This window comes from Benincasa hispida, chromosome 6 (genome assembly GCF_009727055.1).
Source record: "Benincasa hispida cultivar B227 chromosome 6, ASM972705v1, whole genome shotgun sequence".
Classification (NCBI taxonomy): Eukaryota; Viridiplantae; Streptophyta; class Magnoliopsida; order Cucurbitales; family Cucurbitaceae; genus Benincasa; species Benincasa hispida.
The window spans coordinates 6,530,610-6,551,507 of NC_052354.1; the positions used below are offsets into that span (position 1 = coordinate 6,530,610).

At 34.7% G+C, this 20,898-nt stretch overlaps 1 protein-coding gene across 1 annotated transcript; it reads left to right on the top strand.

Moving 5' to 3' along the window:
* The first annotated feature begins 1,781 nt into the window (after window positions 1–1,781).
* On the top strand, window positions 1,782–6,734 carry LOC120080609 (transcription factor bHLH80-like). The gene is made up of 5 exons (XM_039035338.1): window positions 1,782–2,463; window positions 2,546–2,674; window positions 3,035–3,100; window positions 5,980–6,048; window positions 6,275–6,734. The coding sequence occupies exons 1-5, from the start codon at window positions 2,053–2,055 to the stop codon at window positions 6,320–6,322; spliced, it is 723 nt and encodes a 240-aa protein (XP_038891266.1). The 5' UTR covers window positions 1,782–2,052; the 3' UTR covers window positions 6,323–6,734.
* Window positions 6,735–20,898: the final 14,164 nt, after the last annotated feature.

Genomic DNA, 20,898 nt, shown 5'->3' on the forward strand with positions numbered 1-20,898 from the left:
TCATTTGATTCATATTCAAAACACATCCTCCCACATAATCTATAGATTTTAATATGAAACTTATTCATATTAATTTTAACTATTAGTTTTAATATGAATCTCATTCATATTATATTAGATACATTATATTAATCATATCTTATATAATTATTTCTCTTATTTAATTTGAACGATTCAAATTAATCTAAAATCAATTGATTCTTGTTTTACCCTTAATGAGTTAGGGCCGAGAGACATTCAAACTAGGATTCGACACTTGATGACCCCGACATTCCCCTGCATCCCTTTTGACCTGGCTTTACTTCTAAGAGTGAAGACTATTATCCCACAAAACAACACAAATTCCCAAGAGGATGCCCAACATAGATTGCTCCAAGCTAAACACATTAACTTTGGAGTTTCTATGATTGAGCTACCGACAAGGAAGGTGCACCATATTGGTATAAGGTAGTAACTTTCTATTCATTTAAACCTTTCTTAACCATGCTTTCATGTCCTCAGGATCTCTTTCAATTGGATATGATCTCGGTTCATTCATGTCCCCTCCTAAAATCAGGTTATTATATGACTCTAGTTAGAGATTTAGAAAACTCGGATCGTTACAAAATGGGCCAAGTTATATACATATATAGCAAATGACAAAAAGTTCTCTCAACCCATTGAAAAAATTTCTTTTTTGCTATATTTGAAAATATTTCTAACAATTTTACCATTTAAAATAATTTCTTTATTCGAATAATATAATTGAAATGAACTAAAAATATATTTATTGAGAGTTTGAGTTTCATATTGGATTAGGTTATAAATGTTTTGTGGTATTATAAGGGAAGTAAATATGTTTGGTCACATTAGCCTCTAGCTTTCAGCTCTTCGATATATACTATTCTGATGTTGTTTATCTCTTTTGTAGGTCTTGCGAGATTTTACAACCTTGACATCAAGATCTTCTCTCTTATTGCTTTAATAGTCTGACATAGACGTAATTTTTCTCGTGTTTTGGCCACCACTTTTCATCATCTTTGGATCCCATAAAGTAGGCGCTGGATATGTATTGAACATTGTATGACCATCATCCACAAGTCTACTAGAATCAATATTGTTGTTTATGTCATTAGCATATTGTCACCCCCTCCTAGGAATCTTTCAAGGTGAATTTTGATGTAACTGTCCTTGATGGTATAGTGAGTATTGGGCCTATAGTTTATGATGCCAATGGTGTGACTATGATAGCTATGAAGATGTAACGCCCCGAGTTTAGAAGGCAATATGAATGATCCGAGATCACATTTGAATGAGAGGAATCTTGAGGACATGAAAGTATGGTTAAGAAATGCTACAAAGAATTGAAAGTCACTACCTATACAACAAGGTGTACCTTCTTTTTTGGTGACTCAATCATAAAAACTCTAAAGTTAAGTATGCTTATTTAGCTTCCGATGGAAGATGGAATGGATGATGCTCTTGTTTATGATTTCCATATATTTTAAGGCTTTTATTATAGGAAAAGTGAAGAATGACGTGCTATGGATCGCGTTGGGGAGGCGTTTATTGAATCAAGGCAGTTTGAGCAAATCCAGAAAAATAATGAATAAGGTATCCTTTTTGCATATAATTTTACATATAAAAAAAATAATTGATGGAGCTGTTGTTGAGGCGGAGTTCCCGTGAAGACGTCACTCAAACGGAATGCTGGGATCAGCGTTGATGAGGGTGGGTAAGTAAGGGGATGAGATGATTGGAGAGTGGAGTGGATGGAAAAAGAGGTTTACCGTACACCTGAGGAGCAGAGGATAATGGGATTGATTGGGTTTCCTTTGGCTTTCATTCTCCAAAGTCCAAAAGAGCCCAGAGGAACAATCTGGTCCCTCGTCCCCTACGCTGTTGTTGTGAGTGACTGACTGACCCTTCGCATTTCCAAAGATAGAATTCGGGCGGAGTTTTCCTTTTCCTTTTCCTTTTCTTTTCCCTTTCCTTTCACTTCCAACAAATAAACCAACAAAAATATTATAAAAAACACAGCAGAAATCTCCTGCGCCACTCACTCCCAAGCAGATGCAATCGACAACTGGTGCTGGTGCTACTGGTAGTCGTAGCTCCGGCGGCGGCGGCGGCGCCGGCCTTGCACGGTTCCGCTCTGCCCCTGCCGCCTGGTTGGAAGCTCTTTTAGAGGACGACGAGGAGGACCCCCTCAAGCCCAGTCACTGCTTGACTCAGCTTCTCGCCGCCAACTCCTCTGACCTCGACTCCCCCGCAGATCAACCCTTGTTCGACCCCAATCCCTCCCCCGCCTTCCACAGGCAGAATAGCTCTCCCGCCGAGTTTCTCGCCGCCTCTGGAATTGGGGAAGGATTTTACACTGCCTATGCTCTCAATTCCTCTCCCACTCTCGACGTCTCTCCCACCTCCAAACGAGCTAGAGAAGTCGACGCCCAAAACTTCTCCCCCAAATTTTCACCTCAACTGGTAATCATTTTATTTGGAAAGCTCTGTTTTGCGATTCCCACTCACACTAGTTTTCTTTTGATTTAAATGAAATTTTTGGCAGAAAAGGGAAGGAAGTGGAGTTTCGAGTTTGATAGACATGGAAATGGAGAAATTATTGGAGGACTCTGTGCCCTGCCGGGTGAGAGCCAAGCGTGGCTGTGCCACGCATCCTCGGAGCATTGCTGAGAGGGTTAGTTCTTTTTTGCTTATATCTTCCTTCACTCTTTTTGTTGACTTATTTTCAATAACCAATCTCACTTCTCCATAATTTATGGTGACTTTTTGAGATGGATTCGTTCCCTCTATTCACCATTCATCATCTGTGCTCTCAAACTTCGATTTCAAATGTATTCCGACATTCTATCCCTATCCAATTTGGTGACTTTTCTGCTGTTATTTTATCTAATAACCTTACCCCCTCTCCTCCTTCCCTTTCTGTTATTTGTTGCCAAGCTATATCTCTAATCACTATGTCTGGTCAACAAAACACACACAACAAGAGGTATGCCCATTACTTATCTTTTTTTCTTTTTTGTTTTCTTGATGGTAGGTCCGTAGGACTAGAATTAGTGACAGAATAAGGAAGCTTCAGGAGGTTGTCCCCAACATGGATAAGGTAAACTATGTCATGATTGATCATTTTGGATGAGTTTAGATCTATCTTTTGTCATATATATCGAGAATAACTGTGATTTGTTCTGCCATGTGCTTCTTCTTGCACTTCCTTCCTTGAATTCCATTTTTGGCTTCTACTTTTGGCTGGAACTTTACTTTATGATTAATGAAGTCGAACATGTACGCAATTACTTGAGTAATGGGGAGAAGATTGTGTGGTTGAATCTGAAGTTCGATCTCTTTCATTGACATTATTTTTAATCATCTAATTTCAAATAATACTTTCTTTTTTTCCGATAGGGCATAGAAACCATTTTATTGATTGATGAAATAGGTTACCAGAACAAAAAGAACAAAAACCTATAAGTGAGTAATTACAAAAACCACCTACAGACCTACAGTTTGTCACGAAGGATGGTAGACTACAATTACAAAAATGCATTTTACATCTTCTAACCAACAAAGCCATCTTACAAATAATTGAACTGATAAGATTTTCCAAATTTTACTGGAGTTAGTTTTAAATGGATGTGGCATGCATGCTAATTTATTTCATTTTTGATCTTTTCATGTATCAGTTGTTATGGGAGTGTTGGTTTATTAATATGTAGAAAATAAATATTCATCTAATTTTTGGATAGTAAACAATTTTACTAAATAAATGAAATGACACAAAAGAGAGATACTATCCAAAGAGTTTACAAAACACTTCTCCAATTGAAAAGGAGAGAATTTAAGCTGTCATTGTTGAAAGGAAGTATATTTTTACGCCAGTAAAGAACCATAAAGACAGCTGTTCCAAAGGTTTCTTGTTGACAACTTTCCTTGTCTTGGAAAATCCCAGGTTCTTTTCGTTTCATATCTTCCATATAACTACTCTGATGATGTGTAGCCAAAGAATATTCTTTGTAGATTTAAAAATATGTTCTGTTAATAGCAATTCAAGTCAATCCATAGGCTCTAAAAGGTGGAATGACATTCCAACCAAAGGCACTAAAGACTTCAGTCCAGGCAGAGAAGGGGCAGCGAATGAAGATGTACCTTTGAGATTCTCCAGCTTCTTAATACCAACCAAACGATCTAGACCTCAGCTACATGCATTATGCCAATTAGTCCATTGAAGATTAGGTAAATGAGAAGAGCAACTTAAGATTGGACGTGTGAGGGCGAGGCTGGGATTACTTACACTGAGTGTGTGCATTTGTTTGTTAGAATCCTGGAACAACTTCAATGCATTTTGGTGACTTATCTTAGATGGTTGATTTTGAGATGAGAGCTTCTGAATATTTTTATGGAAAAATAAACCTTCTGTCTCTTCCATGATGTTTCAAAGGAACATATTAGTCCTTAAGTTTAGAAAATAGTTCCAAACAGTGCTTGGGATGACTGTTAGTTGACTAACTAAAAAATTATGTGTCTTGCTAAGTGGGTGATTGTGCTTTACTGACTTGGTGAGAGACTTATGTGGCATATCTCTTTTCCATCCTCCTCTCTCTCCTCCCTTTTGCTTTCTCTCTTCCGTTTTCATTGTTGCCCATCTCCAACTACCTTCCTCATTTGTGCACCTTTATCGTTGTCTGCGTTGTTTGTCCCCAATTACTGATATCCTTGCTTCCCTTCCCACGTACCCAAAACAGAAGTTGCCAAAAAAGGTAACAAGACTGGCCTTAGCAATGAACTTCACATTTCCAAACAACTTGTAATTATGCTCCCGTTGCTCCTCCAATGGAAATTTGAGGTCCAATGTAAAATATAATGATTAATCTAATGGTGCAGAGCTTGGAAGCGTCCATTTCAACATGTTTCCTTCTCCAATTGAGCTGAAAATTAGGTAAGCAAGCTGCAGAGACGAAATTGGAAGCAGACTGGAGCTTCAATTCAACTAAAAGAACAAACTGGTATCTGCCACCAACTTGTAGAGCAAAAACGAAGGGTTGAGTTAACTGAAAGAGGAGTTGAGAAAGAAACCACGAAGTCTATTGCTGAGCGAAATCCATGTGTGCTACTCGAAAGGTGTCTTAAGTAAATGCATATAATAAGCCCATCATTTCTTCATTACCCACTCTGATTCTATCCAAACTTTATTACCCAAAATAATAATAATAATAATAATAATTGCTGTGAACATGGGTTTTCTTTTAGCATGTAAACGGAGAAATGAGTTGGAATCAATAACTTGGTTTGGGTTTAGTGCTATTTGGACTTTTGGATGGAGAGACTCTTTCTAAATCTGCTGGAATATAAGCGTGAAGGACATCGGCTGAGAACAACCAAAAATGTGGTGGGGAAGAGACAATGATGAAGGCACACGTCCACGGATGACGATGGTGGTAGGCATAGTGGGTAACGGTGGTCGGAGTAGAGCGGCCCTAATGACCAGAAGGGAAGAGAATGGAGGATGAAAGAAGGAGAGAAGGGAGTTGGCAATTTGGGAAAGCAAAGTCTTGATCCACACATCTTAATTCCGTTTGTCCACTGATGGTGAAATGAGGGCAGAGATCATTTTAAATCATTTTTTGAACTAGAGGGAGTAAGGCTCAAACTTCAGGACCAAGGATGCATTTTTCCAAAATTACTATATGATTAGGATGACATATCTTTCATATTTCTGCAATGGTCGTTTATTTCAGGCTTGAACCCACGTGGTTTTCATACTATACATATTATCCTTATATATTCCAAATCTTTCTTACTGTTTTCTAACCCTTGTGAGATTATATAAACATTGTTTTGATATGGACAAAAGATTCATGTCTATTAACTTTAAACTCGAAACCAAGTTCAGATTTATGGAATTTGTGAAACTAGTTACTGTCATCTATATTTGTTAGCTGAAGCCTAAATATATTTATTGACCTGTCGTTTTCATTCTTCTTGCAGCAAACAAACACCGCAGATATGTTAGAAGAAGCAGTAGAGTATGTCAAATTCCTTCAAAAGCAAATTCAGGTATTCAGCTGAACTAGATGCTGTCTTAGATTCGTATACAAGGTTAATATGAAAACTTGGAGTCTCAAGAATCATTTCTTCAGCTATTACTTCAAAGTTCAAATGGCATCGATTAGAATACCTAATCTGTAACAGAGTTGTATCACTTTGCTTCAGTTATAACTGTAAAGTTGCAACTCAAATACCTCGAAATTTAGACAAACTGAATTGTCCTGAAACCTGACAGGAACTCACGGAGCATCAGCGCAGGTGCAAATGCATGGTCAAGGAATAACAGGTTGAAGGAAGAACACTACTCCAGCCTGCAGAAATCGCCCTTCCACGATTAGTGTAAATTAGTAGGTTTCTGGGGACTTGAAAGGTAGTAAAAAAGTAAGTGTTTTGGCTATAATATATTGTATTCTCTTTGGTTCTAAAGAAAATATCAACCTTGTAATGCATGCATTCATATATATTGCATTCGTACGCAATAAGCAGGTGTAACAAAATGTTGGGGGACTGCTCCTTTTTTTTTTTTTTTTTTTTAAATTTTATAATTAAATTTCCTTTTTGGGTTTTTTTGGGGGAAAAAAAACTTGTTGAATAGTACATTAGAACATTAGGTCTCTAGTTTAAGATACTTGTCCTGTGCAATTGTATTTCCAACATCCATCCAATATTATCAGGAGAAAGCTTTGGAATCGAAATTGCAGGACCATTTTTTTTTTAATTTTCCCCTGTTCCCTTTTATTTATTTATTTATTTTTAACAAATTAATTAAGTTTTCATTTTCATTCCATGATTACAAGCAATTATTGAATGAAAGTACATACCGTATCAACTAAACAAAGATTCAAGTTTAAGGTTTAAATTTATGCTATGGGGTCAAATTTCTACTATTATCATACGTTTGGTGGTCCAATTTTAACCCTTGTAAAAATATGAGGGTAACTTTTACAATTGAAAGTTTGTAGGTATAATTGCAACTATCAACATATTTCAAGGATTGTTTTGCAATTTGCTAATTATCTCTCATGTTTCATCTTCTCTATTCATCTCTCTTCGTTCTTTTTTCTTTTCCTCTTCTCTTCCTTCCTTCCCTTTCTTCTTTCTTTCTTTTTAGTACCTTTTTTCATCTAGTTTCTTAGATTCATAAACTGAATGACAATCAGTATAGTCAGGGGTCGGAGTACCTAGCATTTCCAAAAGTGCCGCGTTGACCGTTGAAAGGCAACATGTTGGTGGTCGAAGCAGGTTTGATTGTTAGTTTGAGGACTATCTTATAACATCATCTGTTTTGAGAAAGAGATGATGGATCACACTAGATTTCTAATACACCACTCGACCCACGTCAAACACCAACTACATTCAACGAGAAGGGAGCACCATTGAAAGGTGAATAAAACCGATAGAAAATGACCCATGCTTACACCTTTGAAAAGTGGTTGAAGAGTAGCAAGAGAAAACAATATTCTGATTTTTTTTTTTCCTTTTCTTTTCTTTCTTTTTTCTTGTTTGGAAAAAATGGGTTCATTTTCATCAAATTTTAACATCCTCCATTGTAAAATTGAAAAACCATGATTCTTACTATGTGCTTTCAATTAACCATTGTGGAATTTTCTTGGTTTTTTATGTGCTATAGACTCTTTATCTAGGGTTTATCAACTTGAATCTCTAGGCTTTTATCTCACAAACAATCTCCTATAGAATTAGGAAAAAAAAAAAGAACAAAATTGAGAAAGGATTGCTTTTGGAATGGTCAATGGTGCCCGTTTAAGACTTTCAAAAGTGGTTGAAGAGTTGCAGGAGAAAAGAAATTTTGAAATGTGTTTTTGTTGAAAAACATGAGTTTACTTTCGTCCTAACTTTAAAATCCTCCATGAAATGTATTTTTTGTTGAAAACATGAATTAATGAATGCAAAAATGGAAAAGTATAGTAGATGCTTTAGGAAAGTTATATTTAGACAAGGCAAGGCTTGACTCTTTGCTGCCGTATGTTGCACCTATCCTAATGCATTAGCTCTATGCGTTACTACTCATTATCTAATTAGGGATAACTAAAATGTACTTGAAAAGTGCTTTTTTTGCCGTTAATTTAAAGTTCTTTTTATCATATTTTGTTAGATTTGATGTTTGCTAGTAATGGTTAGGAATTGAGCAAGAGAACGAGACTTTAAGTTAAAAAGAGATAAAAGAGAATAAATTTGTTCAAAGAAGTCAAAAACTGAACCAAACTCATAAAGAGGAAAGAAAAGAAACATTTTGCCCAAAAACAACGTTGCAGTGCCCTTCACAGAATGCACCCCTATGCAGTGCTGCACTGGCATTGTGCCACCAACTTTCCTATTTTGAAAAACCTGCTATTTTAGGAAAACTTTTTCTATAAGTATGAGGGTTCTCCAATCGACTTAGACATGAAATTTGGGAGCTCTAAAGTGCATTTTGCTGTAGAAAAGAATTGAAAGTGGGAGGAAAATTCGTTGGAGGTCGTTTGTGATCCGGAAGTGCAAATCAAGGCTTGATTGATGGTGTGCAATGACGAGGAATCACTGACAGTAGTTTTTTATTGTTATTTTCACTTTCTTTATTGCTTATGTTAGTCAAATTATATGAGAGTGTGTACTTGACAACTATGAATGGCTAGACTCGTTTGTTCTAGGTTGTTGATGAACCTATTCATGAATTTTTATTTATGCATAGTACTTCTGTGGATATTGTAGAATTGAATATTTTCAATGTTGTTATGCTTAAGTGTATGTTAGTTGGCCATCCATACATATTAGGTTGAATGTTCAATTAGATAGATTGTATGTTAACTGAATCTATACCATTGAATCATTGTTAATCTCTCATGAAAATAATTATGTGAATAATGAAAGTTGTTCATGATTTTGCTTAATGTCTTGCTTCTTAATTTAGTTTCAAGATATTAGTATTCACTCAAATTTGTAGAAGAAAGATTATTGTTGAAAGATAATAATCCGAAGTTTAGTTTCTAGACTTAAACATCTAAATAACACAAGATTCCATAGAACCTTTGCATGGCTTAATGAAGGTAATAATGAAATCAACACCCTATGATGCTTTTTCTCCAAAAGTTCAAATCTTTGCTTACTAAGTTTTCTTTTAATTTTAAAATCAAATCACTCATCTAATTTTCACCCCTTAAATAAAATTGACACAATCCTAAAATAGTTAGACAAGTTTGTAAATTTTGATCTTTAAGGACGATTCTCATTCTCTTAAGTTGTTTCACTACATTACACTTGATTTTTGAACATGCGTTACATCAAGTTTTTGGCATCAACAACCTACTGTCTTGCCTTTTCGATTCAATATAGGGCACAAGATTAATTGGAGGTCATCTGTGGAAACCATTGTTCTATATCCGACGACCCCTTTTAATGTTTACAAGTGATTGGATCATTCCTATAAACAACGTAGTGAAATTATATTCACTCTCACTCAACTTGAGTAGATTTTTGCACTGTTCAGTCTAGGCTGGGGTATTTAAATTGATGGAAACTTAACATCCCTACCTGAAAAATGACCTGGAAGATGAATTAGATAGATTTGTTACAAGCATGCAATAAGTGATTCATGTTTACTGCAGAATTTAATGAACATAAATTAACATTGTTAAACTGTCCAACATAGATGTTACTTTGGGCAAAGTTAACATAGATTTAGTAAAATTATTAGTCGTTATTTACCTAAGTTATGAACCCTCATTTGTAAAACACTCAGTGGGAGGACAATGATGTATATGATACTTCAATTTCCTTTCTACATTTCTCTCTAAATAGTTCACATTATGAGACCTATATTCGGCCTAGAGACACATTTACTTGTGTCTCCCTATGGATGGTGTTTGCATAGGTAATACCAAAGGTGAATGGAGAGAGTATTTATAGTAAGTGGGAGAGGGAAGTGTGTCAACGCATCCCACCGTCTCCTTCATTGATTTGCATCAACTTTCATGCTGGGTCTCGAGACACCTTTGCTTGTGTCTCCCTATGGATGGTGTTTTTATGAAATTTTACTCAAACTCCAGAAATAGATAGGATTGCTTTAGTTTTTGTCTCAATCAATTTTTTACTACAATTGGCTCATTGGGGTAGAACTCTAGAGTCTAAAATGAATAGTTACACTTATAAGAAATTGTTAAGAAAATTAAAGATGTCTTGACCAAAATATGACAACATAATATTATAGGAGTAAGAGTTATTTTGGTGCAATATTTGGTTGAGAATGTCTCAATCTAATGAAGAAGTAACTGACTGCCCTACGATGACTTTTATTCTAGCTAACTAGAATATCCTAACAATAGAAGTTTTGAATTAATATGAATGAGATTCATATTAAACCTAATGGGCTCATCTTTTAATTTCTATGCTGAATTAGAATGGATAATAGTTTGTATATAGTCAATTAACAAGTTTCATATATTTTAAAGTTATGTCATATTCTCTCAAGAGTTTTAATTTTTTTTTATTATCGATATAAGTCAAAGTTTTGATAAATCTGTTACTTTGAAATGTGTCATCAACAAATAGAGACAGTGTAATTTTCTTTCAATTTGGGAGACGTTCTAAAAAAAGTTGTTGTCAATTCATGAAGTGCTCATGAATAATCTTTCCAGTGATAGTTTGCTTTTATTATATAGATTACATATGATGTATTTGAAAAATAAGATAAAGTCATAACAAAACATATTGTATGTTAGAGTCATGGGAAGCTAAATGACCTACAAAATAAAGCATTTTTTGACATCCAAGAAAATTATTATGACTAGAACTAATTAGGAAGATGTTTCCCAATTAGTTTAGGATGTCAAGATGATGAGGAATTTTAGAAATACCTCAAAGAGAAGAAAAATAAGAATAAGTAAATTTAATTTACTGAATTCTTGGTGGAGAGTACAGATTCACACTTTGATTGCTAAATAATGATTCACTATCAAATTTTTTTTTTCCATTAAAATTAGATTGTAAATCTTGGAAAATACTCAATTTAGTGGAATAAGTCAACTAGTTGGCAGTGAGGAACGCATATCAATTAAAGTAGTAGGAGACATTAAAATGTTATTTATTTATGCTGAATATGATGCTTTTATCATCATAAAAGAAATTCCATTTCTCCAAGCTTTATTACTAAATTTTTTATTGCAAATGAATTGTGTTAATAATAAGACATGTTTTCAAAAGTTGTTTTGAGAAAAAAAAATGTTCAGTTTTAAATAAATACATTTTTGTGCATTAAATTACTATGTTGTTTATTTATGCTGAATATGGTATTTTTATCACCATATAAGAAATTAAATTTCTCCAAAATTGATTACCAAATATTTCAAAGTATATGAATAGTTTTAGTAATTAGACATGTTTTAAATAAAAATTGTTTTGAAAATATGTTCAACTTTAAATAAAAATACATTTATGTGTGTTAAAAGGTTAATACATTTACGTACTAAACCAAGAGAGTGTAAGAATTAATGAATCTAGAATAAAAGACAACTTTTATTCTCTTGAATAGGATGTGTTTGGATTTTAAATGACAGTTACAAATAATTCTCTAATAGTTAGAGTTAAACTATAATTATTTGTCAAAGCATTGCTTCTCATGCAAGTATGTCATTAAAACCTTATTACATAAGGTTACCTAGCCAATGCTAGATTTGCTTTGACCTAGATGGTGTTGTGATCAAAAGCATAACTTTATATAAGTAATTATTGTGATTGATGAGTATTTATGAATAAATGTATCTTATTCTAATACAACTTAAGTCTTGTTTTCTTTGAAATGTTCAAAAGAAATTAAGTCATTTAGGCAATTGTATTGTAACATTATGATCTGATCATAATGATTAGTACAAGTTTTATTTGTTGTACTAAGCCAAAATAATAGAGATGGGATGACATCTCCATTTTGAATGTTAGGTACAATTTGGATGAAAATTTGCTACAATAGGAGAAACATGACCTTGTTAAACTTTGTACATTTTAAGTATTTTGTTAAACAAAGTCCTAATCTTTTAGAATTATATTGATGCATGACTCCACGAAGGAAATACAATAGAGATTACATCATTTGAATGTTATTTCTCCAAAATTTTTATAAAACATTGCTGGATTATGGAAGTGTTGTAAAATTGGTTTATGAAATTTTGGTTTTTCTTTGGGTAATTTGAGACACTTGTGTCAAAACAAACCCTTAATGAAATAAATGTTAAAAAATACGCCTAGTTGTAAGTAGTCCATGGGGAGTTTATAAATGGCTTTTATACATTCCAAAGTAATAGGATGTATTTATGTGACAAATACTAATTCATTTTAAAAGTTAAAGGTTGCATACCTATAAAAGGATTGGGTTGTGTTAGAGGAATTAGTTTTAAGTAAAATCACATAATAACTAACCAGTGTTGTTAATCATTTATTTTCATTTGAATGTCAATTTTTAGTTGTCAAACAGACAAGTCTTCATTGTAGTGGGAGAGTTATGAGATAACTCAACCTTTACAAAGACTTATTTGAAGTCTTATTGTCATATAAAATGATAAGATGAAAACTTGTAAACCCTTTAGTAGTGGGAGCGCTATGCAATGACTCTACTTTAATTGTAACATATTGGAAGTCAAAGTTGTCATGTTGGACAACAAGAATTAAAAGAAGTTAACAAAGAGAAATTTTGTTAAAGTCACAAATTTGTGATAAAGTAGTGTACTTAATCTCAGTTATTTATTTATTTCTTTATTATTATTATTTTGTGTAGAATACCATTGATGAGGACAACCTCAAAGGAAATGAATGGATTTACAAAAAGGAGGCTTGAAGGTATAGTACTTGGAGATAGGGATGGTAAAATTCCCTGGGGTCGGGGACCTTTGATTTGATCGGTTGACCCATAATAATAATAATAATAAAATTATATATTACTGAAATAGTAGCTCAACTATGTTTCAGTTTTTTTTAAAAAATTTTAAAAATATAATATAATACATTTAAAATTTTTATTAATTTTATTAATAAAAACATGTAATATTTAATTTAAATAACTATATGTAACAATAATACTAATTTCCTATATAAAATTTACAATTTTAATATAAATATTAAATTTAATTAATTTTAAATAATATAAAATAATATAAAATATCAATAATAAAAATAAAAGTGAGAATTTTTTCTCGCGGGACCCGAATCCCCGAATAGGGATTCCCCGACCTTGACCTGACTCCCAAAACGGGGAATGGGGTGGGGATGGGGATTAAAAATCCCCATGGAGATAGGGATGGGGAGTGCATCCCCGTCCCATCCTGACTTCGTTGTCATTCCTATTTGGAGATAGAGATCTTGAAAGTAAGACTCTTAGCGTCAGGTAAAAACCAACAGTAGAACTGTTGGTGAAAACGAATTATGAGTCAATTTTCTAACTAGTTCCTATAACAGAGTATTTATGCATTTTTTTTATTCATTGTTGCATATGAGATGTGTAAGAATGAATAACTTCTTTTATGAAAAGGATTTCAATGCATCTACGTTATTTCAAGAAAAAATTTCTCAGATTGAACTGAATAAATGTTTACAAATATTGTGTATTTCACAATTGGGTTCTTTGAAAATAAGGGTTTGATATAGTATCATAACCAGTGACTTTGAATGATGATCATGTTCTTGTATAGACAAGAAAATGAATGTGAATGTTTATCTATTTTTTATATTGATTTTTGCTCATTATGGATGAATTAGAAATCAATATGAAGTTTTGACTGTTCAATCAATTTCAAATAGTTGATTTGAAGTGTTTTTGTATATTTAAAGACTACATACAGATGTTTAGGACCTGATGTTAAATTGGTCTCCTGCATCTTACGTTTACAAAGAAGTTGTTTACTGTTCGATGCAAATACTTCAGATGGAATGATAATATACCATTTTACAATGAAATTGATTTGTCTAAGAAAACAGTTTCCTAAGACACCTCAAATGTTGAGAGGATCAACATTTTACATGATACTTCATTAACATTTAATATACAATTGGTTAGTTAAGTCGGTAAAGTCGATGGCGTGACCATTGAGTTATGACAATTAAAACTTATGTATAATGAAACCTTGGTATACATAGTTCAAGATTTGATCTTTTACGAAATATACTATTTTATATTGGATTTAGAGAAATTTGTGCTTTATCCTAGTAGGTGTATATTGGTTGATAAAACAATGTCTCACTTGTGAAGCAATATTTTGCATATCTTAAGTATGCCTTTTGATATTTGAAAATCGTTTTAGAAATAACTTGGTCTCTTCACTTTATGAGATAATGCAGTACAAGGCCTGAGTTTGAGGACATAGGTAGGCTCCAAGTTGTAGGACTGAGAAAAAGATCTTGTTGATGACCAGATGGTTTTTATTGACATAACTGTTTATATTATATAAAAGAGTTCTCTAGGCTAAAGTGTGAGAGAATCTCCTAGATTGTCTAGGACTAAGAGACATGTCTCTAGTGTACTAGGGCAAGTAGGAGAACATGTAGGATATAGAGTATGCCCTAGGATACATGTCTCACTGGCTTATATTTCCCCGACTTTAAGGCAAGTGGGAGATTGTTGGGATGTATACCTTGAAGCCTCGTAGATATGTGTTAGTTGAATCAATGGTCGATTAGTTTTATGAAACTTATGCAATAATCCATTAAACTAAGATCCAAAGTTATTTTCTAAAACTTAGACATGTATGTATAGACATACAGGTGCATCATGTTTAAGTGATAACTTAAACAATCTGTAGTACATGGATAAGGCTGGGTACCTTATCTTGTTGACACTACGAATACAACTTGCTTTGTAGTTATTATAATTATTGTAAATTGTTACAAATGATATGATTCTAATCATTCATGTGAAGATATGTGAGCAGGGTTATTCTATACAAAAAGTTTGTATAAAATCGAACCACGAAATGAGACTTACATTTCGCCAGGATGACCATAGATGTCTTGATCTGAATCCTTAGTGAGTTGTGAAATCCTGCCTATAAAGACGTTCATTTGATTTGTACGGGTGAGAGTAGCTAGTATCGCCGACTCAACATGCCTACCATTTTGGGGATTTGTCTGATTAGGGGAGCTGGAAACATAACTACACATGAAAGAATTCACTCTTTCTTTTTTTATTAGAGTAAGTAAAGAAATTGCTCTCTTAGGAGCTAATTTCGGGGCTTGAAAAATGTGGCGCCACACCCTTCCTAGTCTGAAAGAGGTTTAGTTATAGTTAAACTATAACTTATTGTTCATTAGAGGGATCGCTGGTACTTAAGGAGTTAGATGTAACTCAAGGGACAAAATGGTAATTTTGACCTAGCTATACTTACGAACAATTTGTAAAGGGTCGATGCATTGTTGATTGGTTATATCTAATGGACACAGAAATATACCTGTAGTGCTTAGAGTGTAGCTGTCAGTCTTTATTGAAGTGACCGACAGTTAATGGAAGTTGATTAATTTAATCAAAGAGTTTGATTAATTAATCAAATACCATTGAAGCTTCAAACTATAGGTCCACAAGGTCCCCTCATTAGCTCATTTGGGATAAGTGAGAATTGAATTAATTTAGATTATTTTGAATTGTTCAAATTAATAAAGGGAATTGAATATATACAATATAATTATGAGATATAATATAATGTATATGATATATTATAATATAAAGTTTTATTTGAGAGAAGAATAATTATTTGAATATGATTCAATATTTAATATGAATTTGATCCATATTAAATATTGTTGATTAAATGAGAGAATATATTCTCTCATTAATTGGCATATGGAGGATGAATGAATTTGTTCTTTCATCTTTCTCTTGCCCACTTATAAATACACCTAAAGTGTGTATATTTTGGAGGTGTGTGATATTGCCTTGTTCTCTCAAATTATTTTCTTCAAATTATTTTTCCAAATTAATCTTGAAGCCCACAACTCTCATCAATTCTCTACCTCAAGAATATGAGGTTTCCGCGTGGTGTTGTTCGATTGATTGTTGCGTTCTTACGATCAAAGTGTTCGTTGTGTTTGAGTTCTAGAGAGGAATTGAGAAGAGATTAGTCTTCAAGGGTATGTGACTTTTGATTCTCTTTTTCCTATTTAATGTCTACAATATGCTTAATAGATCATGTATATCTTGTTTCTGTCTTTTATATTTTCTGTATGTTATGTAAAATTATAATTAGGACGCGATCACTTTCTCAATAGGTGTATCTTTTCAATTGGTAATTGGCGATAACCTGACTGGAGGTCAATCTTTGAGAACACTGTAGCTCCCTGTAACTGATCAAACAAGTCATCAATTCTGGGGAACAGATACTTGTTCTTGATAGTTACCTTATTCAACTCTTTGTAGTCTATGCATAGATGACCATCCTTTTTCTTCACGAACAAGACTAGCGCATCCCTAGGTGACACACTCGAACATGTGAAACCTTTGTCAAGCAGCTCTTGCAATTGGGTCTTAAGCTCTTTCAATTCTACTGAAACCATTCTATAGGGAGCTTTAGAGATCAAGGTGGTGCCTGATTCCAACTCAATAGTGAAATCTATCTCTCTGCATGGTGGTAAGCTTGGGAGATCCTCTAAAAAAGCATTTGGGTGCTCCCTCGTAATTGGCTCGGATGACAAGGTGATCTATGGGTCTCTAGTATCAAATACACTAGCAAAAAGGTTCTAACCACACTGGCCAACCATCTTCCTAAGTCGAGACTACTCTAGACGAAGCCTCAGTCTTAGCTCCTCTAAACTTAAAGTTAGCTCTTGTAAGCAGGCTAAAGACAACTTCCTTATGGAAACAATCTATGATGGCATGGTTGGCAGCCAACCAATCCCTTCCTTAAAATAACAGGGAAATCTATCCTATCCAAGACTAACAAAGTCACATCTAACATATGCTCTACTATTACAAGCTGACATGCTTTAACCTCTGTGTCATATGAACAACATCTCCAGATGGAGTAGAAACTGACAACACATAACAAAACAACTCTAATATGATACTAGCATGCTTCACAAACACAGATGATATGAATGAATGCTTCAATCAAGAGTCAAACAATACAAGAGCATAATGTCTCAAATATGGAGTGTATTTATCACCATTGAGTATGACTTATCTGAAGGAAATTGAATCCGAGGATTTCCATGAGCAGTGGAAAGTAGATAATTCCAAATTACAATCATGTATGAACATTACCAATTACAGTCGTAAACAAAAGATACAGTTATGCAATCAATATAGAAATTACAACATGATACAACAAGAAACAAGGAGAAAAACTACGAACGTTTGTCGAATCGTCTTCATGCTCTTTGCTTACGAACACTCAAACACAGCAACCTCGAATGCTCGAACAACACGACCGCTCTACAGCATGAACACCACACGCTCATCCTCTGTGATCGCCTCGATCACGAACACCCCAGCAACACGAACGGCCTCCACAGAACCTCGACGACATCGAGTTGAGTATGAAACCACCAAGAAGGGTAACTTGGTATTCTCAGTGTGATAATTTAGAGGTGGGCTCTGTGTGGACTTAATATGAGGCAGACGAAGGAGAAAACTACAATCGTGTACACGATTGGGCAAATGGGAGAAGACAGAAACCTATCGTATAGGTCGATGCGCAATCATTTTACAAACGGTAAACAATTTTCTAGCAAAAGCTAAACGATCATTTAGTTGCGCGTCTGTTGCTTAAAAAATATTACACGATCGTTTACTAACACAGGCTGTCGCTTAGTAAATTTGTATTTACTTGACATGCTCCGTGAGATTCTTTTGCCGAGAGAGAAATATCAAAACTACTTTTGTAAAACTTTTCAAAACTTACTAAAATTAGGAAAACAATTTTCCTTTTATCTCAAGGTTACCATGAGCCACCAATAATCTCCCACTCAATTGGTTATTAGAGAAAAAGATTTAATTATCCAATAATTAATATTATTATAAATATAAATAATAACCAACTTATCATACTATATTTATAACCTATAGTTTTAATATTTCATCTCATGAAACATATAAACCATAGTTCTTTTTCTATTCCTTGGTACCTAATGTAAATCTCCTTTACATCAATCCTCCATTAGATGTATCTCATACATCATACCGATTAGATCATATATAATCAAATTACCTCTTATCAATTTGAACATTTCAAATCAACACCAAGAATTGATCCTCAACTGAATTCATTGAGCTACCAAGGAGACCTTATGGACCTGTAGCTCGAAGCTCCAACGGTACGTGAATAACTGACTAAACTCTTTAGTCACGGAATCCACCATCCGTTAACTGCCAGGCACTCCACTAAAGACCGATAGTTGAACTCTCTTTACCACAGATATATTATGTATCCATCTTAACCAATCAGAAGTGCAACAACCCTTCACAGATTGCTTGTAAGTACAGCTGGGCCAATAACTATTATGCTCCTGTAGTTACATGTAACTACTTAAATACCACTGATCCCTCTAATGAACATAAGTCATAGTCCTACTATGACTGAGTCCTCTCTTCCAAAGAGAAGTTGTGGCCACTATGTTCAAGCCCCGGAATCAACCCTTAAGGGAGCAATATCTCTACTTATCCCTTCTTCGGGAAAGAAGTGAATTCCATCTCTTGGATTGAGTTCCCAGCTCCCAGATCAGACAAGTCCCTAAAAAGGTAGGCATGTTGACTTGACAATCTGGCCATTCTTACCCGTACTAATCAAAGGACCGACCTTAAAGGCAGAAGTTCCCAAAACACTCAGGATAGAGGTCGTGTCATCTATGGTCATTTAGGTGAGATGTAAGTCTCTAGTATGAACGGCGTTATATATAGAGTCTAGTCATCTCGTGGTCCAGGTCTTATACAAACTCTTTGTATAGGACACCTTCGCTCGCACGTCTCCACATGAATGGTCAGGATCTACCATTTGTAGTAGTTTACAACACTTGCAAACCTCTACAAAGCGGGCCGTATTCGTAGTGTCACCAGGATCAGGTATCCCACCTTAATCCTTATACTACAGACCTATTTAGGTTATCACTTAAGGCATGATCCACTTGTATATCACATATACATGCTTAAGTTCACATAAGATAACCAAGGAGCTTTATTTATTGGATATGAGTAAATGCCAGGATTAAATAACACTTATTTTATTCATCAAACAATGTGTATCTTTACAAATCAACGAGACTCCGGGAGAATTAGGACACCAATCCCAACAACTCCCACTTGTCCTAATGACTCGGAAGACTAATGTACAATACAATAGAAAAATGTACAATGTACAATAAACTAGGGCATACCCCAGTATCATCTCCCACTTTCCCTAGACAAGATGTTGCATGTTCCGTAATCCCAGACTCTTCAGGTGACCCTCGAACACTTTAGCCTTGAGTGTGCTTACCCCGACGATGATTCTAAGGCTTCTTCAAATCTGCCACAACCCCGACTCGTGAGTGTGCTCACCACGATGCACACTCTCCCTTATCAGGTGATATTTCCATTCTATGAGCTTACCGCGACGATGACTCTAAGGCTCCTTCAAATTCGCCACAGCCCCGTTATTATCACAATAAAATGTGATAGGAAAATCCATATTTGTAACAACTTCCAAATTTGAAAGGAATTTCCTCAGCCAAACAGCCTCCTTAGCTGCTTCACAAGCGGCTACGTATTCGGCTTCCATAATGAGTCTGCGATGCATCCTTGCTTGATGCTTCACCAGACTACAACCCATCCATTCAGAGTGAACACTAACCCCGATGTCGATTTCTGAGAATCTCTATCGATCTGAAAGTCAGAGTCTGTGTATCCTATAAGGATTAGATCCTTATCTCCATACACAAGCATGTAGTCCCTTGTTCTCTGAAGATACTTGATGATCGACTTGACCGTTGTCCAGTGATCAAATCCTGGATTGGACTAATACCGACTGACAATCCCTACTGCATAGCAAATGTCGGGTCTAGTACACAACATTGCATATATCAACCTTCCTAAAATATAAGCATAGGAAATCCGTCTCATCTCCTCAATCTCTTGAGGTGTCTTAGGACAATGATCCTTAGACAAAATGATTACATGCCTGAAGGGTAATAAACCCCTCTTGGAATCCTGCATCCTGTACCTGATCAATATTTGATCAATGTATGATGCCTGAGACAGGATTAATCGTTTGTTTACGATCCCGAATGATATGGATCCCTAAAACATAATGTGCCTCACCTAAATCTTTCATTTGGAATTGAGAAGCTAGCCATTTCTTAATGTCAGTTAGATACCATACATCATTCCCAATGAGTAGGATATCATCCATATACAGTACCAGGAAAGCTATTGAGCTATTGATGATCTTCTTGTAAACACAAGGCTCATCAACGTTCTGATCAAAGCCAAGTGACTTGACAGTAGTGTCAAATATGATGTTCCAAGATCTAGATGCTTGTTTCAGCCTGGACCTATTAAGCTTGCAAAATCTTTGCAAACTCTTTATTTTACCCCTCTGTGGTAGTCATATAGATGGTCTCCTCAAGATTACCATTAAGAAAGACAGTTTTGACATCTATTTTTCATATTTCATAATCATAAAATGTGGCTATGAACAGGAGAACCCGGATAAACTTGAGCGTGACAACAGGTGAGAAAGTTTCCTCATAGTCAACTCCCTCAACCTGGGTATAACCTTTTACCACGAGTCTAGCCTTAAAAGTTTGCAACTTTCCATCTACACCTCTCTTTTGCTTAAAGATGCACTTACACCAATAGGTCTTACCCCATCAGGTGGATCAACAAGCTCCTAGACGTTATTGAAGTACATAGACTCCATT

What these genes read in the sequence shown, in the direction of transcription:
- LOC120080609 (XM_039035338.1), top strand. Translation starts at nt 2,053, where the DNA reads ATGCAATCGACAACTGGTGCTGGTGCTACTGGTAGTCGTAGCTCCGGC. An exon ending in CCAAATTTTCACCTCAACTG is followed by an intron (nt 2,464 to 2,545) that starts GTAATCATTTTA and finishes AATTTTTGGCAG; the next exon opens with AAAAGGGAAGGAAGTGGAGT. An exon ending in CTCGGAGCATTGCTGAGAGG is followed by an intron (nt 2,675 to 3,034) that starts GTTAGTTCTTTT and finishes TCTTGATGGTAG; the next exon opens with GTCCGTAGGACTAGAATTAG.